A 25,805-nucleotide genomic window follows, 5' to 3' on the forward strand; every position below is an offset into this window, starting at 1 on the left:
AGCTTCAGGCTTCCCCTACCACATATTGCCTTGAGGCCTGCTTCCTAAGGCTTCTTAGGGATTAGGGAAGTAGAAGAAAGAGGGAAAAGCATTCTTTGTGTGTTGGTGGGAGGGATGCACACACCATCTTGGCCGGTGTGCCAGGGCGAGGTGACTTGCGTCACAGGCTTGATGTGTGCTTATATGGGTGTGTGTATGTAGGTGGTCCTGTCCTCTCTGCCTTTGCGGTCACCCTACACCTTGAGTGTGGCCCTCTCCCTTCATCCTCAACAAACTCACTATCACCCTTCACTATCTGATGGAACAGCAGGTGTCTGGGACCTTGTGAGACTAGCTGCCAGCCTAGGTCTCAGTTTTCCATCTATAACCCCAGGGAGGCTGAACCAGAGAGGGTTAAGTGCTCCTCTGATTTGCATAGTCTAGGATTCTCATGGTCCACCTCACCCCCAGCCCAGGTCTGCATCTGGCCCTAACATCACCTGCTGTGTCCTTGCAGTAAACACATCTTAGTCTGCATGGGGGAGTGGGGACATGGTGGGGGGTGTTCCAAGCTCTGCCTAGCTTTGTCCCCTCACCCCACAGACTGCCTACTCCTACACCCCCACACCCTATCCTGAACTGGCTGTCCCAGATGGAGAGGAGGGGCCCTGGATTAGTGATCTCATGGGCACCATGGGATATTTGGGACATGGGAATAGACCACAAGTCCTGAGAGTTGGGCAAAACAAAACAGTTTTCCAGCTGCCAGCCAAGGGAGCCACATCTGCAGGGTGGCTGAGAGCCAAGATTTAGGTCATGTCCTCAGAGCCCATTTTTTCTAGCTGGAAACCAGTCAGCAGTTGAAATGTACCAGGGGTTCCTGAGGAGAATTTTCTCTTGGGAAGATGTCTATGGACCAAGGTGGACAGGAGCACAGAACTCCTATGAACCCCAGAAATCTAGAACTGGAGTACCTATTCCTAGAATATTCCACTCACATGGGGTTCTAGAGGCCCCTCCACAACCACCATCACAGGAGCTATAATTCCCCAGAGCACAGCAGCAGGGCTCCAGTGCACTCACCCTCACAACAGAATCCAGATCAGTGACTCTCTAGGATATTTCATCAGCTAAGTGTTCTAGAACTTAATCCAGAAAAGAATGTCTCTAGAACAGTTCCTCTGCTAAATGTGCTAGAACCTCATCTATAATTGAGCCCAGAATATCTTCCTAGACATTTTATCTGTTGCAATAAAAATGTTTTTCTACAAGAAATGTTCTAGATGCTCATCTAGAACAAAGAAAGACTCCTGGAAACATTTCACTTGAGGTGTCTGGAACCTCAACCATAACACAGCCCACAAAAAAGGGTGTCTCTGGAGGAGTTCATTTGGGAAACATTCTCTATGCTCTGGATCGAGGGTTCCCCTCCCCCAAATCTGCTACTCCTTCATGTTTCAGCCAGCTTGAACCCCTCAGATGTCTCAGGGTTCTTCCTCCCCTCCTGCTCTAGCACTGTCTGCCCCCCATCCCCAAATCCCCACCCCACCCCAACTCCCTCCTTTAATTCCTCTCTGGCCCACGCTCCAGACCTCGGACCCCACATGAACTATACCCACCTTGTCCACCAGACTCTCCCACCTCACCCCACATCTTCCAAGGCCCCCTTCATCTTCAGAGATCTCCTCCCACCACAGAGACAGCCCACCCCCAGCATCCCCTCAGGAGCACAAGGCCTCAGTCATGGACCCCAGACAGTGCCCCTTCTCTGACAGGTCCACCAGGTATGAAATGTGGGCAACTCCAGGCAGGGGAGAGGGTGTGGGGCCCCCAGCACCAGAGTGGTGTGGAGGCCTTCATGAAAATGGGGCAGCTCATGAGGAGTGTAGCACCAGTTAATTCCCTGGGCCCTGTTCGGGGGGGAGGGGTTAGAAAATAGGCCACAGAGCTGAAAACAGGGCCTAGGGCTGGGGCCTCCAAAGGCTGCCCCCTCCCCTGAAAGAACCCGTGGTGGAGCCACTCTACCCTTGGACCAACAGATCCACTTCCCCTCAGCCTGGTGGCCCTGAAATTCCAGGCTCAACACTGTGATTGATGTGGGGTCAGCCAAGCCCACCCCTCTTGGGGGTGGGGAACTGTGGCCTACAGGGAGGTCTCATACTCCAGCAGCTCCTGGGAGGTCCCCACGCTCCGGTACTGCAACCGGGGCGTGACGGGTGAAGAGTACTCCAGCGCCAGAATGGTGTTCCGGAGCCGGCGGTCAATAAAATGAGCATCCCATGCGGGGTACTTCTTACGAGGCAGGTCAATCCGAATGACAGGCCCCTCTGTCCGCAAGGTGCGGGCCACTGGTGTGGGAGGCACGCCCGGCCGCACCTGGAAGACAGGTGGTGTGGGGGTCCCTGCCCGCTCACCCCCCACCGAGGCCCCATCCCGCTCAGGGCCTGTAGTCCTCGGCAGAGACCGCGGGGGACTTGTGACAGCGTCGGCTGGTGGGCCGCAGGGCTCTGGGGCCTCAGGGCAGATGCAGCCAGGTGCCTGGGGGCCCAGCATGGGCCCATTGGGGTGCAGGAGGCAGTAGTAGACGCACATGAAGAATATGCCCAGCGCGAAACTGGAGGCCACCACGCAGACCAGGATGAGCGAGTGGAAGTCGGTGGAGAAGTTGCGGCTTGAGTACCAGAAGCCGGTGAGCGCCGCGTTCTCCAGCAGGACGATGCAGTGGTAGAGGGCCACGCGGCGGCGGCTGCGGCCCTCCTTGACGTTGAACCAGCAGAAGATGTAGATGATGCCCACCACCATGTTGTAGATGATCTCTTCCCACTTGGACATGCAGAAGTCCGTCTCGCCTTGGATAACCCAGAAGGTCATGATGCACCAGTGGGCCACAATGAAGATGCCGAAGTACAGCTTGTAGACGCTGGCAAAGAGTGCAAAGGCCAGGCTGCGGGCCGCAATGGTGAACAGGTGCCACAGCACCTGGGCCACGGCGCCCTTGTAGGACAGCGGCCGCTTGTCATCTCGGGAGTCCCGCAGCACCTTCTGGTAGGAGGCCAGCGTCCAGGCCAGGGACACCAGGGAGGCGGAGGTGGAGAGGGCTGTGGAGACAGGGTGGGGGCGGGGTGGGCTGGGTTAGGGGTGGGTCTGGGTAGAGGGGAGGGTTTCGGGTCAGGAGCTGGGTTCTGAGGAGGCTGAGGGAAGGGTGTATACATCAGGCAGGGTGTGGGGAGGGGCTTAGTGGGTGGCCTTCAAGAGTGATGATGAGGGGTAAGAGTGGATGGAGCTGGGTGCTTCTGCAGGGGTGGGAGCGTAAAGGGAGAGGGAAGGTGATGATTGGGGTCTCCATAGGGTTAGGCCCAGGTCTCTAGTATTAGACTGTTAGGGTTCAGGGGCTTGGTGGGAAGGTGGGAAATTAGAGTCTAGGGCTCTGGGAATGGAAAAAGAGGTACAGAGGGGAGGTCACAATTAGGGCACAGAGGAGCCAGGAGAGGACCATTAGAAGCTATAGGTCACCGGGATGAGACTAGGCAATGAAGAGGGATATTCAAGCTGAGCACAGCTGAGGGGGTGGAAAGAAAATCTAGGGTGGCAAGAGTTTTGATGGAGGTCCAGTCTCCTGGGCAAGGGATGCCCAAGGGGGCCTGACAGGTGGTGATATGGTCTTTCAGGACATTAGGGGTGGACTGTGCAGAGTAGGGGTGGGAGGAGCACGGGGAGCTCCAGGGAGACAGAGAATGTGGCTTTTCTCTGACATAGAAGGGGTTCGCCTGGTCTGTTGTTGTTAGGGAAGGGGCAAGGTGGAGGTGAGTGCATGGGACCAGAACTAGGCCTGGGAGGGGTTCCCAGGGGGCTGAAGAGCAGTGAGAAGGTGGTTGGACAGGCTCTCTGGAAACTGATGGTGCCTGGGCAGGTCTGTGAGGCAGGGGGTCCCCGGGAGATGCAAGCTGGGATCGGGACAGTTTGGAGAATGAAGGGGGCTGGGGAGGGCCTGAGGTGTGGTGTTGGCGTCAAGGGCCTCTTTGGACTTGTCAGCAGTGGGGTGTGGTCTGCCCTGACGATGGGGAAGGGAGGAGGGACAGCATGGCGGATCACCCAGGGGGCCTGAGAGGAGGTGAAGAGGTGAGGGGCCAGGTCCCGAACACAGGCGGTAAGTGAGCCATTGGAGGGGACATGGGGGCCTTCAGAGGCCTGCAAAACCTAGTCGGTGAGTGGGGAGGGGTGCGGGGTGCACAGGTCATCCCCAGGGGGCCTAAGCAGGGAGAGTTGACTCGTGGGGCCGTCAGGACACTGAATGCTGACGAGCGAGCCGGGCGGGGCGGGGCGGAGTCGCAGGTCCCCGCAGCCGGGCGGGAGGCCGAGGGGCGGGCTCACCGGGCAGCAGGTCCGGGCGGCCGCCGCGGTGCACCAGCAGGCTGAGCTGCAGCACGAGCTGCGGCGCGCTGCGCAGGAAGGCCTCCAGCAGGCGCAGCATGCTCACGTCCGCGCTCTCGAACAGCATCCGCCAGTAGAAGTGGCGCCGGAGCCGCTCCCCGCGCCAGCGGCTCTGCAGCCCCAGGTACATGGTGCGCAGGTACCTGCCGGAGGCACGCGGCGCTCAGGCACCCGCTCGGACCCCGACCCCTGCCACGCAGAGCCTATTACCACGAATGGAAAATGGGCATTGTGAAAAGGCCGCCCCTGGGGCTGGGGCTGGGGCTGGGGCGCCCCCACGGGCTCTTCAGCTTAAAGCCGTGACACAAAGTAAGCGCTAACACAGAGGCGCCACCGTCATTATTGCCCTGGCACAGTGGGGCCCGCTCTCGTCCGCGGGTTCCTGACACCCTATAGTGCCCTGAGCTGACAAGAGCCCTCTTATTAGCCCTATTTTATTATTATTATTTTTAATATATATCTTTTATTGATTTCAGAGAGAGGAAAGGAGGGGGAGAGAGATAGAAACATCAATGATGAGTCATTGATTGGCTGCCTAGCCCCAAACCCCGCCATGTGCCCTGACCGGGGAATTGAACCCCGATCGCCTGGATCCTAGGTCGATGCTCAACCGCTGAGCCATGCCCGACTGGGCTTATTAGCCCTATTTTAGAGGTGAGAACACTGAGACCCAGAGAGGTATGGCCTTTGTCCAAGGTCATACAGCTAGGAAGCGGTGGAACCAGCTTTCGCACCCAGGCAGCCTGGCTTCGGGGCTCACTCTAACCACGAGGCAGCTCTGCCTCCTCCGGCCTGCCGTGAAGAGTTCGCCCACACAGGGGCAGTTCTGTGCCAGCGCCCAGATCGGTGGCCGCCTGCAGCTTTCTGGTGTGGTCCCAGCCCCACCTCTGAGTGCTCAGCCCTCCCCTCAGGGCACAGGGAAGCTGCCTAGAGATCCCCTGGCATGTGAGGCTTCGATGCCACTTCTCATCATTTCTCCCAACAAACGTCTGGCCTCCAGCTACTCAGCACAGGCCACAGAGTCCAGCTCACGATCCTCCTGCTCATCACTGGGCTTTCGCATCTGCCATTCCCTGTGCCTGGAGCACCCCGCCCTGTCCCCCACCCTATCCCACTCCAGCTCCCAACCTGGATAATTCTTGCTTTTTCCCCAAGGTTCGGCTTATAAACATTTCTTCCAGGAAGCCTCTGCCGGCCACACTCCACTTGGAGTAGGGGCCTCTCCAAGGCTGCCCTCCAACCCAGCACTTTTCGCAGTGGGTTGTAACTGTCTGCTTATGCACCTATCTCCCCCAGACTGTGAATCTCCCCGACTGTGAACTCTGTGGGAATGATTAAATCGGCTTGCTAACTGCTGTATCTTCAATTCTTAGCACACAGTAGGTACCCAATCTGTGTGTTGCCTGAATGAATGCCCGAATGACCGAAAGTTTGTTTAACTGAATGGAGCTCTGGTAACCCAGTGGTGGGGCATGAAGGGATCCTGAAGTCCTGAGTTCAATTCCTGACTTTGTTATGTAACCTTGAGCAAGAAGACCCTCTCTGAGCCTTGGCTGTGAGGGTTAAATGGATAATTTGCAACTATAAACTGCAGTGCCCACTGGGTGACAAGGGACCTGTCCACACAGATCTCTGGGTCTGATTTTTCCTCTCTGCCCTGGTGCCTTGCCCAGCAGCTCCACCCCTGGCTGTTGCAGTCATAGACACTGGCCTTCCAACACCCAAATTCTCTGACTCTGGTTTGTTGAAACCAGAGAGGGCTCTTCTAGAAGTGATCTCCCCAGAAACCAGGAGAGAAAAATCCCAACATATTCAATGACCTTACTGCTTGAATCAGAAATTGGGGAGCCAGAGATTTCCCAGATACAGGGTGCTGGCATTTTCAGAACATTGTTTGGAGGCTAGCAGTATTTAACTGTGTGTAGCCAGCCCAAGGGAGGAACCACAGTGCTCCCTGGAATTTGGGATCAACTGACAGACCCAGAGTTTCCCCAGTGAGTACCCTGGTCTTGGCAATGGTGTGGCCCTCTCTGGGCCTCAGTTTCTCCATCAGCCAACAACAGGGATGGGTTTGATGACTCTGGAGATTCTTTCAGAGCAAATGTTCTGGGACTCAAACTCTTCCCTGAAAAAGTGGCTGGAAACATCCCATTTTTGGCTCTCTTTCCTATCCCTGGTCCCTTTGTGTAATGCTGGAATTCCTTTATCAATTCCCAGCCCTATGCATTACACACTTTTGTGGTAGGGAATCCCTACCTCCTGAGGCAGGACCTTCTGCTTCTGAGCAGCTCCAGACAGTGTTTCTTTGATGAGTGGAAATTTGTCTCCCTGTATCTTTCATTCTCTGGGTCTCTGCCTACCCCCCCCCCCCCCAACACACACATAAGGATCCCTGCAGCCAGAATCATTCATTCACATAGCAAGTGTATATTGACCACTTGCTATTTGCCATGTCCTGTACCCTTAAGTGTCTCCCACTCCCATGGGAGAGAGACAAGGTAAGAGCTTAAACAGATGCTCTAAGATGTTGTGGAATCCAGGGACTGAGTGGGGTCAGGGAAGACTTCCTGGAGGAAGAAACATTTGATCTCAGTTTTAAAGTATGGGTAGGTGTTTGAAGGCACACAGGAGGTGGAAAGGCATTCTAGGCAGAAGAGCCAGTTGAGCAAAGGTTTAGAGGCATGAGAGAACATGGCCTTTTAGGGGAATGGCCAGTGGTTTGCTGGCCTGGAGGGGAGGGCTTTCATGGGTAGGGCATAAGAAAACTAGAATTGTGAAGGGCATCAAATTCTGGACTGGAGAGTTCATATTTTATTCTAAATTTGAATTCTATCCCAGAATCAGGGGTGATGTGATAAGCTCAGTGGCTTAGAAAGCTTGCTCTGGAGGCTGGCTTGGAGGAAAGCCAGGAGAGGCTGGGGTTTGGTCCAGGCATGAAATGACAAGGCTGAGCTAAGTCAGGGCACAGAGGAGGGGCAGAGAATAGAGCTGGAGATGGACAGAGGTGAGGGGCTAGAGGAGAGACCAAGATGGTCCCCAGAGCTTTGGAGGATCCAGAACACAGACCACCTTTCCCAGCCTCCATCTCCCCCTGACCTAATTCCCTTCCCCATTCCCATGGCTCTGGCTTTGAACAGGAAGGAGAGACCAGCTGGTCCAACGTGAAGGGGCCTGGGGAGTTGGGGGAGGGCGACACCCTGGAAGTTTCTCTCAGGCTGGAAGACCATCTGTTTCCTGGCCCTGGTCAGCATGAGGGAGGTCCCGGCCCAGCCAGCATCCATCACCACCTGACAGGCTGCCTGCCCACCTCCCCGCCCACTCCTGCCGGCTCCCAATGCCCCACACCCCAGCTAACCACAGACAAAGGACTCACTCAGCCCAGAACCACAGAGGGCCAGAACAGGGAAGGGGGAGGGGAAGAATGAAGGCCTCTGAGACCCAAAAACATGGGGTCAGCGGGGAGTGTAGAAAGATCATGTCATAGTCTGGGGATAAAAGGGCCTAGGTTCAGCAATGCTCTGCCTGCTTTGGCAACAGAACCAAAATCTGTGGCTGTCCCCCTGCCAGCCACACTGCATGCTCACTGCCAAGGGCCTGCAAGGTTTTTATGGGCCTAGGAAAATATTTGAGGCCTGGGGGGGAAGAAATTGGCTCTAAAACACAGGGAAAACTGCAGAATCAAAATTAATGAATGTTTAATTAAATGTCTGCAAAACAGAGCATGATATCAGCCAGTCAACTGCAATTTGGCTTTTATCTGGTTATATATAATTTACACTTGATTTTGATATGGCTGTATTTTAATATGCTTCATACATGTGGGGCCCACAAAGATCTTAAAACAGCCCTGCCGAGAACATGCATCTTAATTCCCCTGAACCTCAGTTTCACTTTCTTTAAAACAGGGTCAGCACTTGCACTCTTGCCTACATCTCCGCTCCTATGGTGAGGAGCAGAAAGGCAAGATGGCAATATGCTGAGTTTGGGTTTGCTGCCCAGCCCTGCCCTAGATGCTTTGTGGCCTTGGGTAGTCTCTCTGCCTCTCTGAGCTTCACTTTTCTCCTTGGTGTGAGCATTGGTAAACTGCAGAGGGATGTGCTTATAGAGGAGGGGAGCATATGCTAGGTAGGTAGAGGCCTCTGGCTCCTCCTTCACCAAGCAGCCTCTCTTAAAGCCTCCTCCAGGAAGCCCACCCTATTCTAAAATATTTGAAAGGAAGTTGGAAGAGATTAATCTTCCCCACAAAAGGGACTGATACCAACCACAGAGAAGGATGCTCCATCTCAGGGAAAGGAATCCAGCCTTGTGGGGACGTACCTACTCTCCCCCAAAATGCATCCCCAGTCCCTCCATTCTCTCAACTGCCACCGTTCTGGTCCAGGCCACCATCACCTTTGCCTTTGTGGTGAGTGCCCTACATCCATATGGCAACCAGCAAGGTATCTTGAAAACCTGTCAGATTATGTCTCTTTCCCCTCCTCAAAACCTTCCAAGGGCCACCCATCACACTTGGAACAAAACCCAAGCTTCTCCTCCCCTTGGCTTGCAGACCCTGAACCATCTGCCCCTGCCTATTTCTCTCTTCTCCTCTCCAACCACTTTCATTTGCTCTCAGCAGACCAGATACCAGGGGTTCCTCAAACCCAGCCAAACTTGTTCCTGACTTCGGGCCTTTGCACTTGCCACTTGCTCTGCCTGGAACACCGCTTCCCCACATCCTCCTGTGGCTGGCTCCTTATCAGCTCCTGAGTCACCTTCTCAGAGAGGCTTCCCAGGTCACCCATCCCATGTTGGCCCTTCCTCTCACCAAATCACTCTAGTCTATCACATTGCCCTCTTATTTTCTTAACATATATTATAAAACAGCCTTATTCATTAATTTACACATTTATTTTCTATTTTACCACTGTGGCTTCGTTAGAGTAGTGACCTTTTGTCTTGGTCACCACTGTGTCCCCAGCATTAGCACAACTAGTAGGCACTCAATAAATATTTGTTGAATGACTAAGTGTGAGTGTTTGCATGTGTCTCTCACCTCACCTTGGAGGCCTGGGTCTTCTTTGCCTTAACTTACATAGAGCCAGGAACCTTGCAGGCAACTTCTGTCCTCATTGACTTATTTCTGACCTTCCTCCCCCAGGAAGCTTTCCCTGGCATTGCTCAGCCTGTAGGGCCCAGCCAACTTTGACAGCTCCTGGCCTTAAACTGCCTGAGGCCAGCGTGAGCCAGAACCTAACAGACAGCTTCTACCTCCTCTCATTTTCTAGGCGAGGAAACAGAGGTGCTCAGAGGTCTATTTTAGATCTAATTTGCCGACTCCCAGTCTTGTGCTCAGGGAAGCATGTATAGGAGGAAACTGGAAAAACAGCTAGTGTGTATTGTTGAAGGTGGGGTTGGGAGCAAATAAAACCAAGTCTACAGAGGAGGGAAGCCAGCAGTTACAGTGTGAAATCCCTCCACTCAGGATCCATAAAGGTGTCCCTTCTGGCCCCCCTTGTCTCCTTGAGCAGGCAGCAGGGTCAAGAAATGGACAAAGCTCATTTTCTCCCAGGTGTGGTTGCCTTGCGACCCAGGAACATCCCAGCATCCCCCAGGGCTGGGGGGCTCCTCTCTAATAGGGAAGGTAGAGGGGATCCATATCCTTGAGAAGCCAGGAAGCTTCTGGGCCCAGCGTCTGGGTCATTCTTTCTTTCTCCTGTTCTTTGTTCCTGGGTTGACCTGATTCCCTGGTACTAGGTCAGGGTTTCTGGCCAGGGCCTCAGTTCCCACGCAGATGATCAGACCTGTGTCTGAGCTACACCTGTCTTTTTGTCTGCCCTCAGATCCCGGGCCATTGTCTCTTCTGTCTGTGGCTCAGGTCAGCCTGTTGTGCCTGTCCCTTGAATGCAGGGCCAGCTTATTTATTTATTTGTTCCTCAGTTATTGTCAGCCAGTCAGGGAGTCTCACCCTGGGACCCTGGGTCAGTCGTCTTGTCTGTACCTTGGATTATGGGTTACACTGTCTCTTAGGTACTATGTCTATTTGTTAGTCATCTGCCCCAGGATCGTGTGTCAGTCAGTCTGTCTGCTCTTAGAGACCGGTAACATCAGTCTGTCTGTAGCTTGGATGTCAGGATAGCTTGTCTGTCCTCTTGGATACTGGTCAGCTTTCCGGTCTCTCTTTCTGTCTGTCTCTTGGATACTGGGTCTGCCTGTTGGTCTGTCCGTCTGTCTGTCAGTCTCTTGGCTGCTCGGTCCATCTGCTGGTCTGTTGCTCAGCTCATGGCTCAGCGAGGCTGCCAGTTTTCCGGCTGGCCTCCCCTGCCTGCTCCTCTCCCTACTCTGGGTCTCTCTGTCTGTCTGCGTCTCTCACATCCTCAGCTCCCATCTGTCGGTCTCAGTGTTTCTGAGTGTGTGTTTTCGCCCCTCTCCACTCCCCCTCACACTCTGGGCCAAAAACACAGCAGCTTCCAGCAGCGCCCCCGCTCCTGCTCCATCCAGGAACTCCGTACCCCCCCCCCCCCGCCTCGGCTAGCTCGGTCTCCGCCACGGCCGGCCTGCGGGCCTCTGGAGGTGAGCAGGTGGAGCTGGGAAAGCAGGGCTGATGGGAAGGGGCAGGACGCCCACACCAGCGGGCCCATTACTGCTGTGGGTCTGGAGGGCTCAGTGTGCAGGTGTTAAAAATAATGTTAATAGCTCATATTTTTTGAGCACCAACTGCATGACAGGCTATGCTAAGCCCGTTTATACATATTGTCCATTTTCCACAGCAAATCTTTGAAGTGGGTACTGTTATTATCCTCATTTAACAGATGAAGAAACAGACCCCGAAAGGGACTGGGGCTTGGAGGAAGTCACAGAGGAAGTTAGTGCCACACCCAGAACTCAGACTGGGCTCTCCATGGCCCTGCCCAGAGAAGGTGCTGCACCTGCCCAGGAGGGCCCGCGTTTGCTTGGGATTACCTGGGTTTAGAGAAAACTGCAGGCGGGAGGAGTTGGGGGGTGACAAGAGTAATTGGAGAGTCAGGAGACCCAGGATCAAGTCCTTAGTTGGACTTTCTGGGAAAGTCCAACCCCTGTATGGGCCTCAGTTCTCCGCTACAAAATGGGCCCACATAAACCAATTCTTGCCTCCCCCAAGGAATTTTCATCAGGCCCATCTCCCCTCATCCCATTCTTATAACATTAAGGCCCAGCATCTGCGTCCCGAACCCAAGTACTTCTCTCCACCGTGATGTCACCACTCTGGTCCAAGCCAGGGGACCTCAGGCAGCGGCAGCCTCTGTCCACCCTGGTTGGCGTCCTTCTTCCCAGCCTTGCTCAGTGCTTTTTCTTCACGCAGCAGCCCAGAGGATCCTGTAAAATCTTAGATCAGGTTCTGACTCTGGCCTTTGAGGCCCAGTGCAATCTGGGGCCCCTAGGGCCTCTCTCTCTCTGCCCTCCCCACCTTACACCCCACCAGCTACACTGGTCTTGCTGCTTCCTGAACACCCCACTCTCACCCCAGCCTCAGGTCCTCTGCTTGGAAAGGGCTCCACCAAGCTCCGACAAATTCGCATTCTTTCCACTTCAGCTCAGTGTCACCTCCTCAGAGAGGTCCTCCTAGACCCCTTCCAAAGCACTCTACTCACACCTCTGGCCACTTTCTGTCATGTTATCCTGTTTTCTTAATAACACATATCATGACCTGAAATGGTCTAATTTACTTGCTTATGTATTTATCATCTGTCTCTCCAACGGTGTGGGGACCATGGCTCTCCCCTTCTCTGCTATGTCCCTGGTGCCAGGCACATAGTCAATGTTCAATATATATTTGTTTTCTGAATGAGTGAATGAATACTTTATAAGCTCCCCAGGTAAAGACAGTCAAATGCACAGGGAAATAACCCAGGCTTAGGAGTCAGGAAGACCCAGGTTCAGGTATAGCCTTGGGCAAATTTCTTCCCTCTCTGAACCCCTTTACGGAGTAGCTATGAAATCAGAAAGTGGTGAGATGTATAAAATGCTCAGCCCCGTGCTGGGCACTCGACCAATGGGAGGCCTTAAGGAGTTTTCTGACTTAGAGGCCCCAGCAGGAAAAAGAGGCCTTCTGGTTTCCAGTTTAGATTCTGGTAGAGCTGAGGCCCACTCCTAGGCTGGCTTTCCCTGGTGCTCATTGGATCTGTCGAGAGGAGAGGGTCAGAGAAGTCCCTTTGGGGCAAGTTCATAGGGCAGGGTCTTCTTTGGGGTCTGTCTTTCCTCTGAAAAAAACTGCCACTCATTGAAGACTTTCTAAAATGTACTTTGCTAAAATCCTCACTGCAGCCCTGTGAGTTTTTGTTGGCATGATCCCCATTTTCCAGATGAGGAAACTGAGTCTCAGAAAAGAGGAGGTTCATTTGGCATTTATTCTCCCAGCATTTCTGAGTACCTGCAATGCACTAGGAACTGTGCTCGAATGCTAGTGGACACAGTGGTGAACAAGACAGACCCAGCCCATCTGGTACTGTCTTTGGGGGACCCGGACATCAATTAAATCATCATGTAAACATGGAACAACAAACATATTCCATGGGTTCCAGATCTGCTGCAAACAGGGTTCCTTGCTCCAGCACTGAGCAAGCAGTGCTACTGGAGAAGGGCCTGGCCCAGGTTGGAAAGGGCGTAGCAGTCAGGGAAGGCTTTCTGAAGGAGGTGGCTAGTGAGCCATGATCTGAAGCAGGCACAGATGTTAACCAGGCAAAGACAGGAGGGAAGGAAGTTTCTGGCAGAGGAACAACATGGGCAAAGGTCCTGAGCTGGGAGGAAGCAGTAAGTGGTCAAAATGGCTGTAGCTCAGAGAAGGAAGTAAGAAAGCAAGAGAGGAGGTGGGCCATGGTGAAGGATTTGGTCTTTATCTTAAGAGTGTTGGGGAGCCACAGGAAGGTTTTAAACAAGGAGTGATGGGATTAGATAGCACTCCTGCGTTTTAGAGGGAGTACTTTGGCTGTGGGGAACAGACTGGAGGGAGGCAAGGGTGGAAGGTGGAAGACCAGTCACCAGGTGAGAGGTGAGAATGGCCCGGATGGAAAGAGATGGACTCCAAGACATTTAACAAGCATTTGGAGAAGGGACTTGCATAAAGTTAACAGCCAGAAGCATCAGAGTTGCATCTTAAATTAGGCTGGCTAACTCCCTCATTTTGCCACAGGGCACAAATCAAGCTGAGCCAGGCCCTGGGGACCCAGATGCTGTCTGTGGGTTCTCTGGGAAACATTGGGGCGCCGGTCATGCACTACATCACCTGCAGTGTGGCCCAGGAAGTGCTTGCGGGGAATGGCTCTGAGGCCCCCTCCCCTGCCCACCCCTCGATGCTGAGCTCCTGCATGGATTCAAAATAAGACCTTTCTGGGGTTGGCAGCCAAATGAGTCATAAATGCCAGCAAAGAATGTGATTTTACACATTCGGCTCCCATTTGTGTGGTGCTGGGAGCTGGGCAGTCTCCCTCCTCCTTAGCAGCCCCCTACAGAGCCATTGCACCTCTTTTTTTGCTGGGCTGAAGCCAAACATTTCCCTGCCACTAATTTTAGCCTCAGCTGAAAAGCTGAGACCCTTTCCCATCCCACCCACCGCCAGCAGCACCCAGCCGGGGCTCCTCTTTTTGCTGACCAGCTAAGCAGGCAGTTCCTCTCCAGCAAAGCCTTTGGGACCAGGTCCCCACCTCTATGTCTTTCACTGTGTGACTGCAGCCAGATCTCTTCCCCTCTCTGGCCTCACTTCCCCTATCTGTGAAGTGGGTACAGAGCAGAGGCTAAAACCCAGGACCCCATACTCTAGCTAAGACTTTTTGTCCCCCCCTTTCTCTCTCTTCCTGATATCCCATGCAGAGCTGGGATGTCATGAGCCAACTGGGGGAGAGGGAGTTAGGTTCTACTCTCCTGGTGCCTTTGGTCACCTGAGGGAACTTAGAGATCAGGCAGGGAGAAAGCACCACTTCTATCTGTCCCTGGTCTGGGGGTGAGATCCTAGATGACAAAGGGGCCAAGCTGATAACAATTAAGGGGTGCCCTGTCTAAAAAGGCAGCTGCCACCCTGGCCAGTGTGGCTCAGTAGTTACAGTGTCGGCCCAAACACAGAAGGGCTGTGGGTTCGCTCCCCACCCTCAAGGGTACATGCGGGAGGCAGCCAGTCAATGTGGCTCTCTCACATCGACGTTTCTCCTGCCCCCCCACTTCTTCCCTTCCACTCTCTGAAAAAGCAATGGAAAAAATATCCTCGGGTAAGGATTAACCAAAATATAAATAAATAAATAAAATAAAAAGGCAGCTACCCCTCAGCTCCAGCTGATTACTGCCCCGGGAGAATGTGAGCCTAATGTGGCTGGAATTCTAATTTTTCAAGAATAGCTGGAAATTAGGATATTTATGCAAAAACACCATCCCAATTTGGAAATGTTGACAACTAATTTTAAAAATACCGTATGAATTTTAAAGAAATTACTATTCCTTTTTTTGGTGTGACAATATTCGTTATATTTTAAAAAAGCCCATCTCTTTAGAGATGCAGTGACATATTGATGGATGCAATGATATGATGTCTGAGATGTACTTCAAAATAGCATGGAAAAAAATGGGGCAGGGTCTAGACTTCCTCTTCAATACCTGTGTGTGTCCTACACTAGCCACATGTGGTTATTCAAATTTACATTAGTTAACATTAAATAAAATTTAAAATGCAGTTCTTCCATCACACTAGGCACATTTCAGTTGCTCAATAGTCAAGTGTGGCTAGTGACTGCTGTACTGGGCATTGCAAATACAGAGCATTGCCATCACTGCAGAAAGTTCCAGTGGCTGGTGCTGGCCCAGATAAAGCAAGGGTGGTGGCCAGGGTGGTGGTACACAGGGGATCATTATCCTGTTCTCTCTACTTTTATATATTTTTCTATTCTTAGTAAAAAGTTTTATTAAACAGTAAGGGAAAAAATACTGTGTGGGCCAAACAAACACATCCTCAGGTGGATTTGCCCATTGGCTACTGATTTGCAACCTGTGATCTGGCCTTCGAGCATCATAAAGCCCCCGAGTTAGATCCACAGACTCTTAAAACTGTAAGGAGCTTTAGAGATCATCTAGTTTACCCTCCAGTCCCACCCAGGAGACCTGCTCCAGCTTCCCTGCCAAAGTCAGCCACTTCTGTCTGCCCACATCTGCGATGTGGAGGTCTGGCCCTCGGGAACAGCCCGCTGTTTCTGGGCAGCTTGATTGTCAGGGCATTCTTGCTTCTATTCAAACAGATTCTGCCTGCCTTTAACCTTGGGTTGTCATCTGTCCTCACGCCATCCCTGGAGCCCAGAACAAGTCTCCTTCCTTGAGAGGGGGGTCAGTGGAGGGGAGTTAATGAGCATTAGGACCCCTGATTCCCCTCTCCCACCCCCTACCTTGTTACTAAGCAAGTAGGATGTGCGGCAACTTGGGCCAATGATAGCAGTAATAGTAGCTAACATTTTCTGAGCATATAGTATGTGACAAGCCCTGTGCATTTATATCATCTCCCAATATCTTTACAAGAACCTAAGGTGGATACTATCGTTATCCCTATTTCATAGCTGAGGCTAGAGCTCTGGCTAGTGAAGTGACTTGCCCAGGGTCACATAGCTAAGAAGTCATGAAGCCATCAGCTGCACCAGTGCCCCAGCCCTCAGCTCCTCTGCTCTCTTGTCTGAGTCCTGGGAAAACTCATCCAGGATTCTCAAGCCCCCAACTTGACTTCACAGATGGGGTAGCTGAACTCCAGGCAATGAAGTGTGTCTTGCTCAAGATTATGATTTCAAAGATTCTGGTCAGTTCACATGAACATTTATTGAGCAATACATGGTTAATACACTTAACTAGTGGAAGGCAATATCGCTTGGTGGTTACACGTGTGGGCTTAAAAAGTCCAGCTTGGGAGCTGGACTGTATCAGCTCAAACCTGAACTTTGCTGTTTACTAACCAGGAAGCTGTTAACCTTTCTGTGCCTCAGTTTCCACTAACTTAACTAGTGTTAATTAGCAGTATTGGCCCATATTACAGATGTGGAAAGCATGTTTCATATATTAATTCAGTAAACCTTCACAATAGCCATTTGTATAGGGATGTTATTATCCCATTTCACAGATGAGGAAAGTGAGGCCTAGAGAGGTTAAGTGACTTGTTCAAGGTCACACCTCGTAAGTGGCAGAGCCAAAGTTGGGGCTCCACGGTCCTTATCCTTCCTCAACACACTCCCCACCCGACAGGGTTACTGTGAAGAGGAATGATCTAACCCAAGCCTATCAATGGTAGCTATAATTTTCAGTAATAGCTGACTTTTTAATAACAGGTGAATGTATGCATGTATTTCTTTGTTAATTAAAAACCCGAGTAAAATCTTCAAGCTGTACAAGATCTAATTAGTAAGTGGAAATCTCCCCTAACCTCACCTCTCCACCCCCAGAGATAACGAGCAGAAGAGAGTCTTCTTTAGCTCTTTTCTGTGCCGCCTGAGGTTTCAACAAAAGTGTATCGCTCTTTTATAAACAAACAAAACAATTAAGCAATTTCCATTTTAGGTAAAAAACAATGAATTTGGCCTGATTGAGGGAGTGAGAAGTGGGGTCTTAGGGGCAGAAGGTGGCACTTGTTGGGTTTGTTCAGGGAAAGCTCAGAAGGGCAGCATTTGAGCGCGGCCTTGAAGGATGTGCAGAATTTCACTGGCAGGAGAATGGAAAGGGCGTTGCTGGAGGAAGGACTGCAGGCAGTGCTCAGAGGCGTGACGAAAGGAATGTGTGGCTTATTGGGGCCGGAGGGGGCGCTAAAGTAGTAAGGAGACTAAAGAGCAGCAGGCAGAGGGCCTGGTGCCAGGCTAAAGCATTTAGACTAGCTTGAGGGGCAGAGGAGAGCCAGTGCCAGCCCTCTGGCTTCAGAGTGGCAGGGTGAGACCTGAGCTTTAGAGTTATCCTTCTGACTACCGGTGGAGGTGGGATGGGGGATTGAGGGGGGAAACCGGAGGCAGATAGGATTTCCCAGAGGAGGAATTATGAGGCCCTTGTAACAAAGGCAGAGCAGTGAATGGAGAGGCCAGAGTAGTTCCCAACCCATCCTCCTTCCGCTCCCCAGGGACTTCGCCCTAGCTTTGGGTTCAAAGCCATTTCCTGGCAGCCCTCCCTCCTCCCCCAAGGCTTCTGTGTGGTCTTTATAGATCAAAACAAGGGACGATGGGCCCAACTGCCGCCACAGTGTCTGTTAGGAGCAGCTCTAATGGCCTGTTGCTGGGGATGAGCAGGGAGAGGAGGGCTGTGGGGGTGGAGTCCTGGAGAAGTGTCTCCCAGGAGGAGAGTGGTGAGGCTGGACTGGAACAACCCAGCAAAGTGAAAGCAGGGAAGAATCTTGTGAGGAGTCACCGAGTTCAGGGGGTTGTAAACATGCTTCAGGTGTGGGACTGAACAAAATCTTAGACATGTGGCTGACATATCAGAAAAGAGGAACTCAGAGATACTCAGATTGAAATGATGGTGAGAGAGTCGTGAAATATGATATGAAAACCACTATGGAATCCAATCCTTGTTCCATTTTATAAATAATAATACAAGTGGTAATGGTTAATGAGATTTGAGCACTTTCTGTATTCCAAGCACTGTGCTAGACACTGTATATATATTATTTAAATTTTTGCTCCCCTAAACCAAATGTGATAAGTACTATTAGAATGTCCATTTCACAGATGGGAAAAATCAAAGCACATGTCATGCCATTTACCCAGAATCTCAGAAAGTGGTGACACACAATATGGCTGATTCCAGAACTGGGGTTCTTAACCATTAACTATCTGGCCCCAATAGGGAAACTGACCAGAGAAGAAAGATATCATGTCTATTCTGCCTGAAACTGACCCCCGCCCCCACTGCTACTACCCTGGTCCAGGCCCCATCTTCTCGCACCTGGATCATCGAGAAGCCTCCTCATGGGTCTCCAGGCTTACCCTGCCCTCCCAATCTATTTTCCAACCAGCAGCCAGAGTGCACATTGTCAAACATAAGTCAAGCCCCTATTCCTCCCCTGCTCATGTCCTCTTGGACTCCCTGCTTCATGCAGAGTGAAAGTCCAAGTCTTTCCTGTGGCCTATGAGGCCCTGTGTGATCTAACCCAAGCCAGCCTGTCCACCATAGTCCCCCCCTCTCCCCCAGTCTGCTTCTGTCACATGGGCCTTCTCCTCGATCTTTTTCCCTTTGCCGGGAACACCTTTCCTGAGACAGCTAGCCCTCACCTCATCCAGCCCTCTGCCCACATGCAACCTCCTCCCAGAGGCCTGCCCTGACCACCTTATTTCAAAGAGCCACACTCTCGTCCCTGGACCTCTGTAGCCCCCTGCCCTGTTTCACTTTTTCCATAGCACTTACCACTATCTGATCCATTATAATTTAAAAAAATTTTTTAAATTGATTTTAGAGAGAGAGGAAAAGAGAAAAAGAGAGATCAATTTGCTGTTCTACTTACTTATGCATTCACTGGTTGATTCTTGTATGTGCCCTGACTAGGGACCAAACCCCACCTGCAACCTTGGTGTATTGGGATGATGCTCTAACCAACTGAGCTACCCAGCCACAGTGAAGGTGACCAAAGTTTTGCTACCCCAAAATATGCCTTTTTGGATATTGATTCTTTTCATATTTTTTTTATTGATTTCAGAGAGAAGAAGGGAAAGAGAGAGAGATAGAAACATCAATGATGAGAGAGAGTCAATGATCGGCTGCCTCCTGCACGCCCCCAACTGGGGATCTAGCCCGCAACCGGGGCATGTGCCCTGACCTGGAATTGAACCACGACCTGCTGGTTCATAGGTCGATGCTCAACCACTGAGCCACGCCGGCCGGGCTGGATATTGATTTTAAGCTGGTTATTAAGAAACAAAAGACTCAGAAAGAAACTTTGACCCTCCTCCTTACCTGCCTAAAGGAAGTCAGCTAGAAGAATTTGTTTCAGGAAGGGAATTCACCTCAGCACGTAAGAATTCAGTGTTGCCCACAGGGAGAATCCAAGCAAAAAACCGTTCTCTAGGTTCCCTCTGTGTTCCATTGTCTCTGGGTAGCCCAGCAAGAATTTGTTTACCCCAAGCTGTCTTCCTTTGAATTACCTGCTTTCCCTTTGAAAGCCCAGACCACTGCCTCCCTTCTCCTTTGTCACAACGGCATATAAACTTCAACTGCCCAATGCCATCTTTGGGTCTCATCTCCTATGCCCTCCCATGCCCCACATGTACATCTGTAATAAACTTTGGACATTTTCTCCTGTTAGCCGGTCTCTTAAATGTGATTATGAGCCCAGCTAGAAGAGCTTAGAAGGTGGGAGGAAAGTTATATTTTTGCGCCCCCCACAATATGTATTTTGTTTGTTATTGTTGCCACCATTGGACTTTCGAATTCCAAGAGAACAGGGACTTTGCCTTGTCCTCTATTTTATTTCCGGCATTTAACACAGTGCTTGGTATACAGCAGGTGCTCTATAAACATTTGCTGAATGAATGGCTGCAGATTAAATGAACAGCTGCCGCGTCCTTATGGCTTCAGGGGCCTTGAAGGCCCTCTCGCCTTCCTGACTCCTCCCTGGCCACCTGCTCAATGAACAAACCTCCTCCGCAGGGGACAAAGCCCAGGCTGATGGCACTAAGCACTGCGAATGGTTCTGAATACTTAACAATGGGCCCAGCCCTTTGCTAAACCCTTGGCACACATTATCTCATTAAACCCTCAAAACAACCCAAGAGGTGTACTGTTATGGGTCTAGCTACAAGGGATAAAACTCAGGCACAGAGAATATAGGGTTTGTCAAGGTCACTTATAGGGAGTAATAGGATCAGGATTTGAACGGAGGACATTTGAATTCAGAGTCCGTTTTCTTAAGCATTATTCCAAGAATATGATTTCCCAGAGAAGAGACACAAAGCCTGACTTTCACACCAAGCAGATCACTAACCCATTTCAGAACTTCTCCTGAGTGCAGGGCTCTTGAGGAGGCAGAGGAAGCAGTGCTCAGGCCTAGACAGAGAGGGGGATATTAGGAGGTCCTTCAAAGCCCAATTCGCCTCCTTCCTTCCCCATTCTGTGGTCCCCACGTCCTGACAGCCTGGAAGGAATCCTGCGCCCGATCATCTCCCACTAATTGGCTTAGCAAACCATGCTTATCTGGGCAAAGCTGGAGCCCAGTGAATTCAAGATTAGGGAAACCAGGATTCATGGCTCACCGCTCTGCTGCCCACAGGGTCAGAGGAGACAGCGTTAGGACTTTAATTGGCTTAACAGCCCTAAGTGGCTTAGCTGCAGAGGGTTGGGGTGGGGGCGGTGGGGAGGAATGAAAACACAGGTTGATGTCCAGCCCACAGCCAGCTTCATGTCCCACTAAAGGATCTGTGTGCTCTTCTCTTGGGTTCGCTCTGTCTCCGTACACGGCCATTGCTCTGGGACCCCCCAGTGCAATTGGAGTGGTAGTGCCAGTGACAGAGCTTGGGCTTGGCGGTTGGGCAAAACTGGGCTGGCACCTCACACTTCCTTAGTGGGTGACTTTGGACAAGTTACTTGGCTTCTCTCAGCCTCACATTTTTGTCTGGTAAATGGGTATATCAATTACCAACAGAGGGACAGTTTCAGGGTAAAAGGAGATCCTGTGCCTGGAGCACCTCACATGAGGCCAGCTGGGACACAGTGGGTGTGTGGTGTCCCTGAATTCCTTCCCCTCATCTCCCTCCTCAGAGCCCTATTTTGTGTTTAAAATAATAATAATAACAACACCCATTTTGCAAGGCTGTTTGGAAGTAGAATCAGAAAAGATATCATCAATTGCGAAGAGCTAGACCAGAGGTCACAAAGAAGACAGACCCACAAATATGTTTCCTTAGGTTGACACTATTTTTAAAAATATTAATTTGTAATTGAAAATTGGAAGAATTCACACACAAATCCCAATTTTCCACTTCTCTTGAGAAATCAAGACGTGACAATACCGAGTCCACAATTTCTCATGGCATCATCAGCTGGAGCTAGGTAGTGGCTTCCCTTTCTCTAGGACACTGCTTACCCCATAATGTCCTCTTGACTGACATCACATACTGACACAGGTCTATGTTACCTGGCTTCTCAAAGTATTTAAGCTTTTGATCCAGCATTATACAAGCATGAGGAGTTGAAAGATATCTTTATGATTTAAATTATTTTATTCAGAATTGGGGATGTGAGATCAGGAGGTAAATAACTGGCCAGTCTCCTAGCTTTGATCCTGGAGGGCTCAGACACACATCCCCTTCCTCATTACCCTGGGTTCCACCTCTCGGAACATCTGCACCAAGTTCTGCGAAACAGTGAACTTATTCACTGTGGGAACATTTCACGTGGTAAGCGAACATGTTGTGCCAACATTGCTTAACTTCTAGGAATACCAGCCCTGCTGGTTTCTCTATATGTCATCTGGGTTTCCCTCCATTTAGCCAGACCCTCAGCCATTTTAGAAGCCAAAGCTTTTGGGACAGGTGCCCAGAGGTTTTAGCTCTGATAGCTAGATGCATAGTCAGAATTACAGAAAAGGAAGGTTCTTAAGGTCATCAAATCTAATATTCTCATTTGACATACAGGGAAACTGAGGCCCAGATGTGGGAAGAGCCTCACCCATGGTCACCTAGCAAGCTAGTTACAAACCTGGAAGGAGACATAGGTCTCCTAATCCACTGCCCCCAACCCAGCACTTTCCCTACAATATACACTGTCTCCCATCCTTACCCACATGGTCCAACTCCCTCCCCCTTCTTTCACATTCTTATCTCAGCTCAGCAGAAGCCATGACTTTCTATCATCCTGGAATCTTGGGATCTCAGGCTCATAATTCTTTGAGCTTGGGGGACACATTAGTAGCAGAACTGCTGGGTGGATAAATTGAACTTGGGCTTTGAAGGCAGAGTCTTGAGTCCCAGCTCTCCTGCTCCCTAGCTGTGTGACCTTGGGCAAGGGTGCACCCTTTCTGAGCCTCCATCCCTTCATCTGTTAAGTAGGAATGATAATACAACCACATCAGAGGTTTCTTAAGAGGGATATAGACAATGAAACAGGTGAAAAGGCAAACAGTAGTCTTGGCACAAAGTGATTGCTTAATAAAATAATTGTTATAGAACTGTAAATGAGGGCTCTTGTGCCCCTACAGCTTATGTGAAATGATCCGAATGTGGTAAAAGGGAATGGAGCTGGACAAATTGGAGCACATATACCTTTCTAAATTGTTACAGGCCAGATACTGCTAGATTCCTTTTTTTTTCCCCCAGGAGAAGCTAAGGCTGCTGGATGTTTCAAATACTCTTCAAACCAAACAAAACACTCTCAAGGGCCATTAGCTTGCGATCCCAGCCCCCTTACTTTACAAATGGGGGAGAGTGGAAATAGCTAGCCCTTTTACCTAAGAAACGGTGGAGCTCCATGGACCCTCAGCTATCTCCAGCCACTCCCCTGAGGCCCCACCCCCACTCCGTGGTCATTTTTTGCCCTATTTGAGGGATATTCAGTTTATGTTCAAGAAGGAAGTATCAGTTTCTTGCAAGTAGATTCTGAACAAGGGGAGAAGTGGGGATTGAGGTGGTCAGTGAGTTGAGGGGCAGCTGGCCCACTTTAGTCTGAAGGAAAGGGGAATGAAGATTTGGCTACCAAGAATAGGAAGTTACCATTTCAGAATCTAAAAATATCTTTCACCATCTGTCCACTCGGGCACAGAATGGTAAATGCAGATTAGTTCCTGGATGTAGACATGAATATTTTTATGTGTCAAGCTAATAATAATAACACCACCTTGTGTGGATACAACTTCACTCCCTTATTCCGCCAGGACAGCTAAATGGAATGTACTCATCAATCCAGGCAAGGCACAGATAGGGAAACCAAGTCAGAGAGGGATTTGGCAACACAACTAGGGTGACACAGCAAGTGAGCAGCTGGGACAAACCCTGGGTGTCCTGTTTCCAACCCTCAGCCCAGAACTAAATCTTCTGAGTCAGGCAGAGTGTGTTAACAAGTAATTGAATAAAGATACGAACAGCAATAATAACCCTTTACATCTCTACTGGGACTTCGACTTTTTCCATGCTTTCCCCACACCTGTGATAATCATAATAATCTGTTACATTCCTAAAAGATATCGAAGTTTGCAGGGCCTTCGCACAGACCTACTCACCCCGCCAGGAAAGTGAAATATGATGGTAGACCAATGTGAGGAGGAGGAGGGATTCTCCCACATTCCACAGGTAGGGAAACTGAGTCTTGGCGGGAAGAGGGGTTTTGCCTAAGATCACATTGAAGGCAAATTCATTCTGTCAGTGCACAGTAGAGCCTAAGCTACTAGAGCAATCCTGATTCAAGGGGAACCCTAGGTTCAGAGTTTCCCTTGTCTCCAATGAACTCAGCTCAGCTCGGCAGGTACCCTTAGTCCTGACAGAGCAGGAGGCCTGGAAGTGGGCTGCCTGTCCAAAGCCTCAGTTTTGTCTTACTGCCCTGGGATTACAGGACAGCTAGTGGCCATCTAATCTCAGATTCAAGATCCCAAATCCTCTTGGCCCTGTTGAGGTGGGGGCGGGAGGTGGACACTGGGGGAGGCCTAAGCAACAGGAGCCAGACAGCTTCTCAGCGGGGCCTGGCATACCCTTTCCCAGAAGTCTAGAAAGTTTGGGCGGGACATCCATTTAGCTGCCTCAAATTCCATGTTTCTCCTGAGAGCTTTGGAAAGGGACTGCAATTCTGAACTGAGAATCTTCGAGAGCAAGGGAGGACTTCTGAGATCGGTCCTAAAGCCAGGCTCAGCACTCAGGCAGGAAGGAGCGGTCAGGGCTGGATGGAGCCCTGGGCTCTGTCCCAAGCTTCAGGCTCATCCTCATCAGTCCGGGGCCCCCCTCGGACACCCCCCTGAGGATCTCTTCCTCTCTCTTCTAGCTCTGTCCCCTCCTCCGTCGGTGGCCAGAAAAGAGAGAATGGCACCGGGGTCGGTCAGAGTTTGAGGGCAGAGATCAGGGAGGAGCTGGCAGCGAGAGGAAAGCAGAGCTACCCGGGGGTGGGGCGGGGCGCAGGTCGGGACGGAGGGGGCCCTGGCGAGGTCGGAGGGGAGCGGACCGGAGGCAGCCCCCGCCCCCAGTCCTCGCGGTCAGCTCCCGCCACCTGCGCTTCTCCTACCTCCAGACCTGGCCGAGCTGCAGGAGGTGGACGAGCGTCTGCAGCAGCCAGACGCAGAGGCGGCAGCAGCGGCGGCGGAAGGCGCCGGCCGAGGGGGGCGCGGGCCGGGGGCCGGGCTCCGAGCTGCCGCCCTTGGTCCTGAAGGCGGCGGCGCTGTCCTTGGTGCTGGCGGCGGGCCCGCCGGCGCCGCTGTCCTTGGTGCTGGCGGCGGGCGCCGGGCTGCCCGCGGGCGCCGTGTAGTCGTAGACGAACCAGCGGAAGCTGAGCAGCTGCACCACCAGCGAGGGCAGGAGCACGAACAGCAGCGTGAGGCCGAAGTAGGTCCGCTGGCCCTGCAGGTAGTAGGAGGCCGCCAGCCACAGGTCCGTGGCGCCGTCGGAGAAGAACACGAGCAGCGCGCACAGCACCCAGCAGCAGTCCCGCAGCTCGTAGCGCGGCCCCGAGCCGCCCGCCGCGCTCCCCGCGGGGCCCCCGGCCGCCGCCGCCGCCGCCTCCGCGCGCCCGGCCGCACTGCCCCGCGCTCCTCCGGCCGCCGCCTCCGGCCCCGGGCCGGCCGCGGCCGCGGCTCCGTCAGACTTCGCGGCCATGTTGGCGGAGCAGGAGGCGGGGAGCGACTTCCGGGAGGCGGAGGGGTGGGGTGCGGGGCGGGGAGGACCCCGAGCCGCGGGCTCCCGCCGCCTCCTCCTCTTCCTCCTCCCCCTCCCCCCGCTTCAATTATTCATTACCCCCGGCGCCGCCCTCGCCCCTCCGCCCCGCCCCGCCCCGCCCCGCCCGCGCGGTGGCCGGATCGGGGCCCCGCCCCGGGAAGGGAGACGGGGAGGGGAGGGCAGAGCGTCCCGGGTCTCCTCCCCCAGAGGTGCGGGGCTCCAGCCGCAAGCTCAGCCCGCACGCACCCCGCTGCCTGCCTCTTTCCCTCCCCGCCACCCCTCTCCCAGCGCCCCCCAGCAGCCCGGGCCGCGGAGCCTTGGGAGCGCTGCCGAGGCGGCGCCCGAGCTGACCGGCCACTGCTGGTGCCCAGCGTTCGCGAGCCGGGCCACCCCCTTCTTTCACCTTGAGAGGCCCCCTTTCTTATGGTCGGCTTCTTATTGTCTTTGGAAGCTGAGAAAACTGAAGCTCTGAGTTGCTGTCTCTTCCCCACTCCCCCCTTTTCCCTCCTCGGGACCTGCCTTCATCTGGCCGCGGCCCTGGTAGCTGGGGGGGGGGGCAGGGAGGGGACAGGGAAGGGGCAGGGAGGGGACAGGGAAGGG

The 25,805-nt window shown here is 52.3% G+C and overlaps 1 protein-coding gene across 1 annotated transcript; it reads right to left on the reverse strand.

The window, feature by feature from the left end:
* Positions 1-2,121: 2,121 nt before the first annotated feature.
* On the reverse strand, positions 2,122-25,145 carry XKR7 (XK related 7). Its single transcript, XM_087818558.1, has 3 exons — positions 24,559-25,145; positions 4,351-4,553; positions 2,122-3,077 (listed from the first exon to the last, which is right to left on the reverse strand). Exons 1-3 carry the CDS (start codon positions 25,143-25,145, stop codon positions 2,122-2,124), a joined length of 1,746 nt encoding a protein of 581 aa, XP_087674684.1.
* Positions 25,146-25,805: the final 660 nt, after the last annotated feature.

The sequence above is a fragment of the Miniopterus natalensis genome, chromosome 7, assembly GCF_054644295.1.
Source record: "Miniopterus natalensis isolate mMinNat1 chromosome 7, mMinNat1.hap1, whole genome shotgun sequence".
In the NCBI taxonomy this organism is placed as follows: Eukaryota; Metazoa; Chordata; class Mammalia; order Chiroptera; family Miniopteridae; genus Miniopterus; species Miniopterus natalensis.

Coding starts and splice junctions, on each gene's coding strand:
- XKR7 (XM_087818558.1), bottom strand. CDS start 25,145: ATGGCCGCGAAGTCTGACGGAGCCGCGGCCGCGGCCGGCCCGGGGCCG. Junction 4,554..24,558: donor CAGCTCGGCCAGGTCTGGAG/GTAGGAGAAGCG, acceptor TGCCTCCGGCAG/GTACCTGCGCACCATGTACC. Junction 3,078..4,350: donor CCGCCCGGACCTGCTGCCCG/GTGAGCCCGCCC, acceptor CTGTCTCCACAG/CCCTCTCCACCTCCGCCTCC.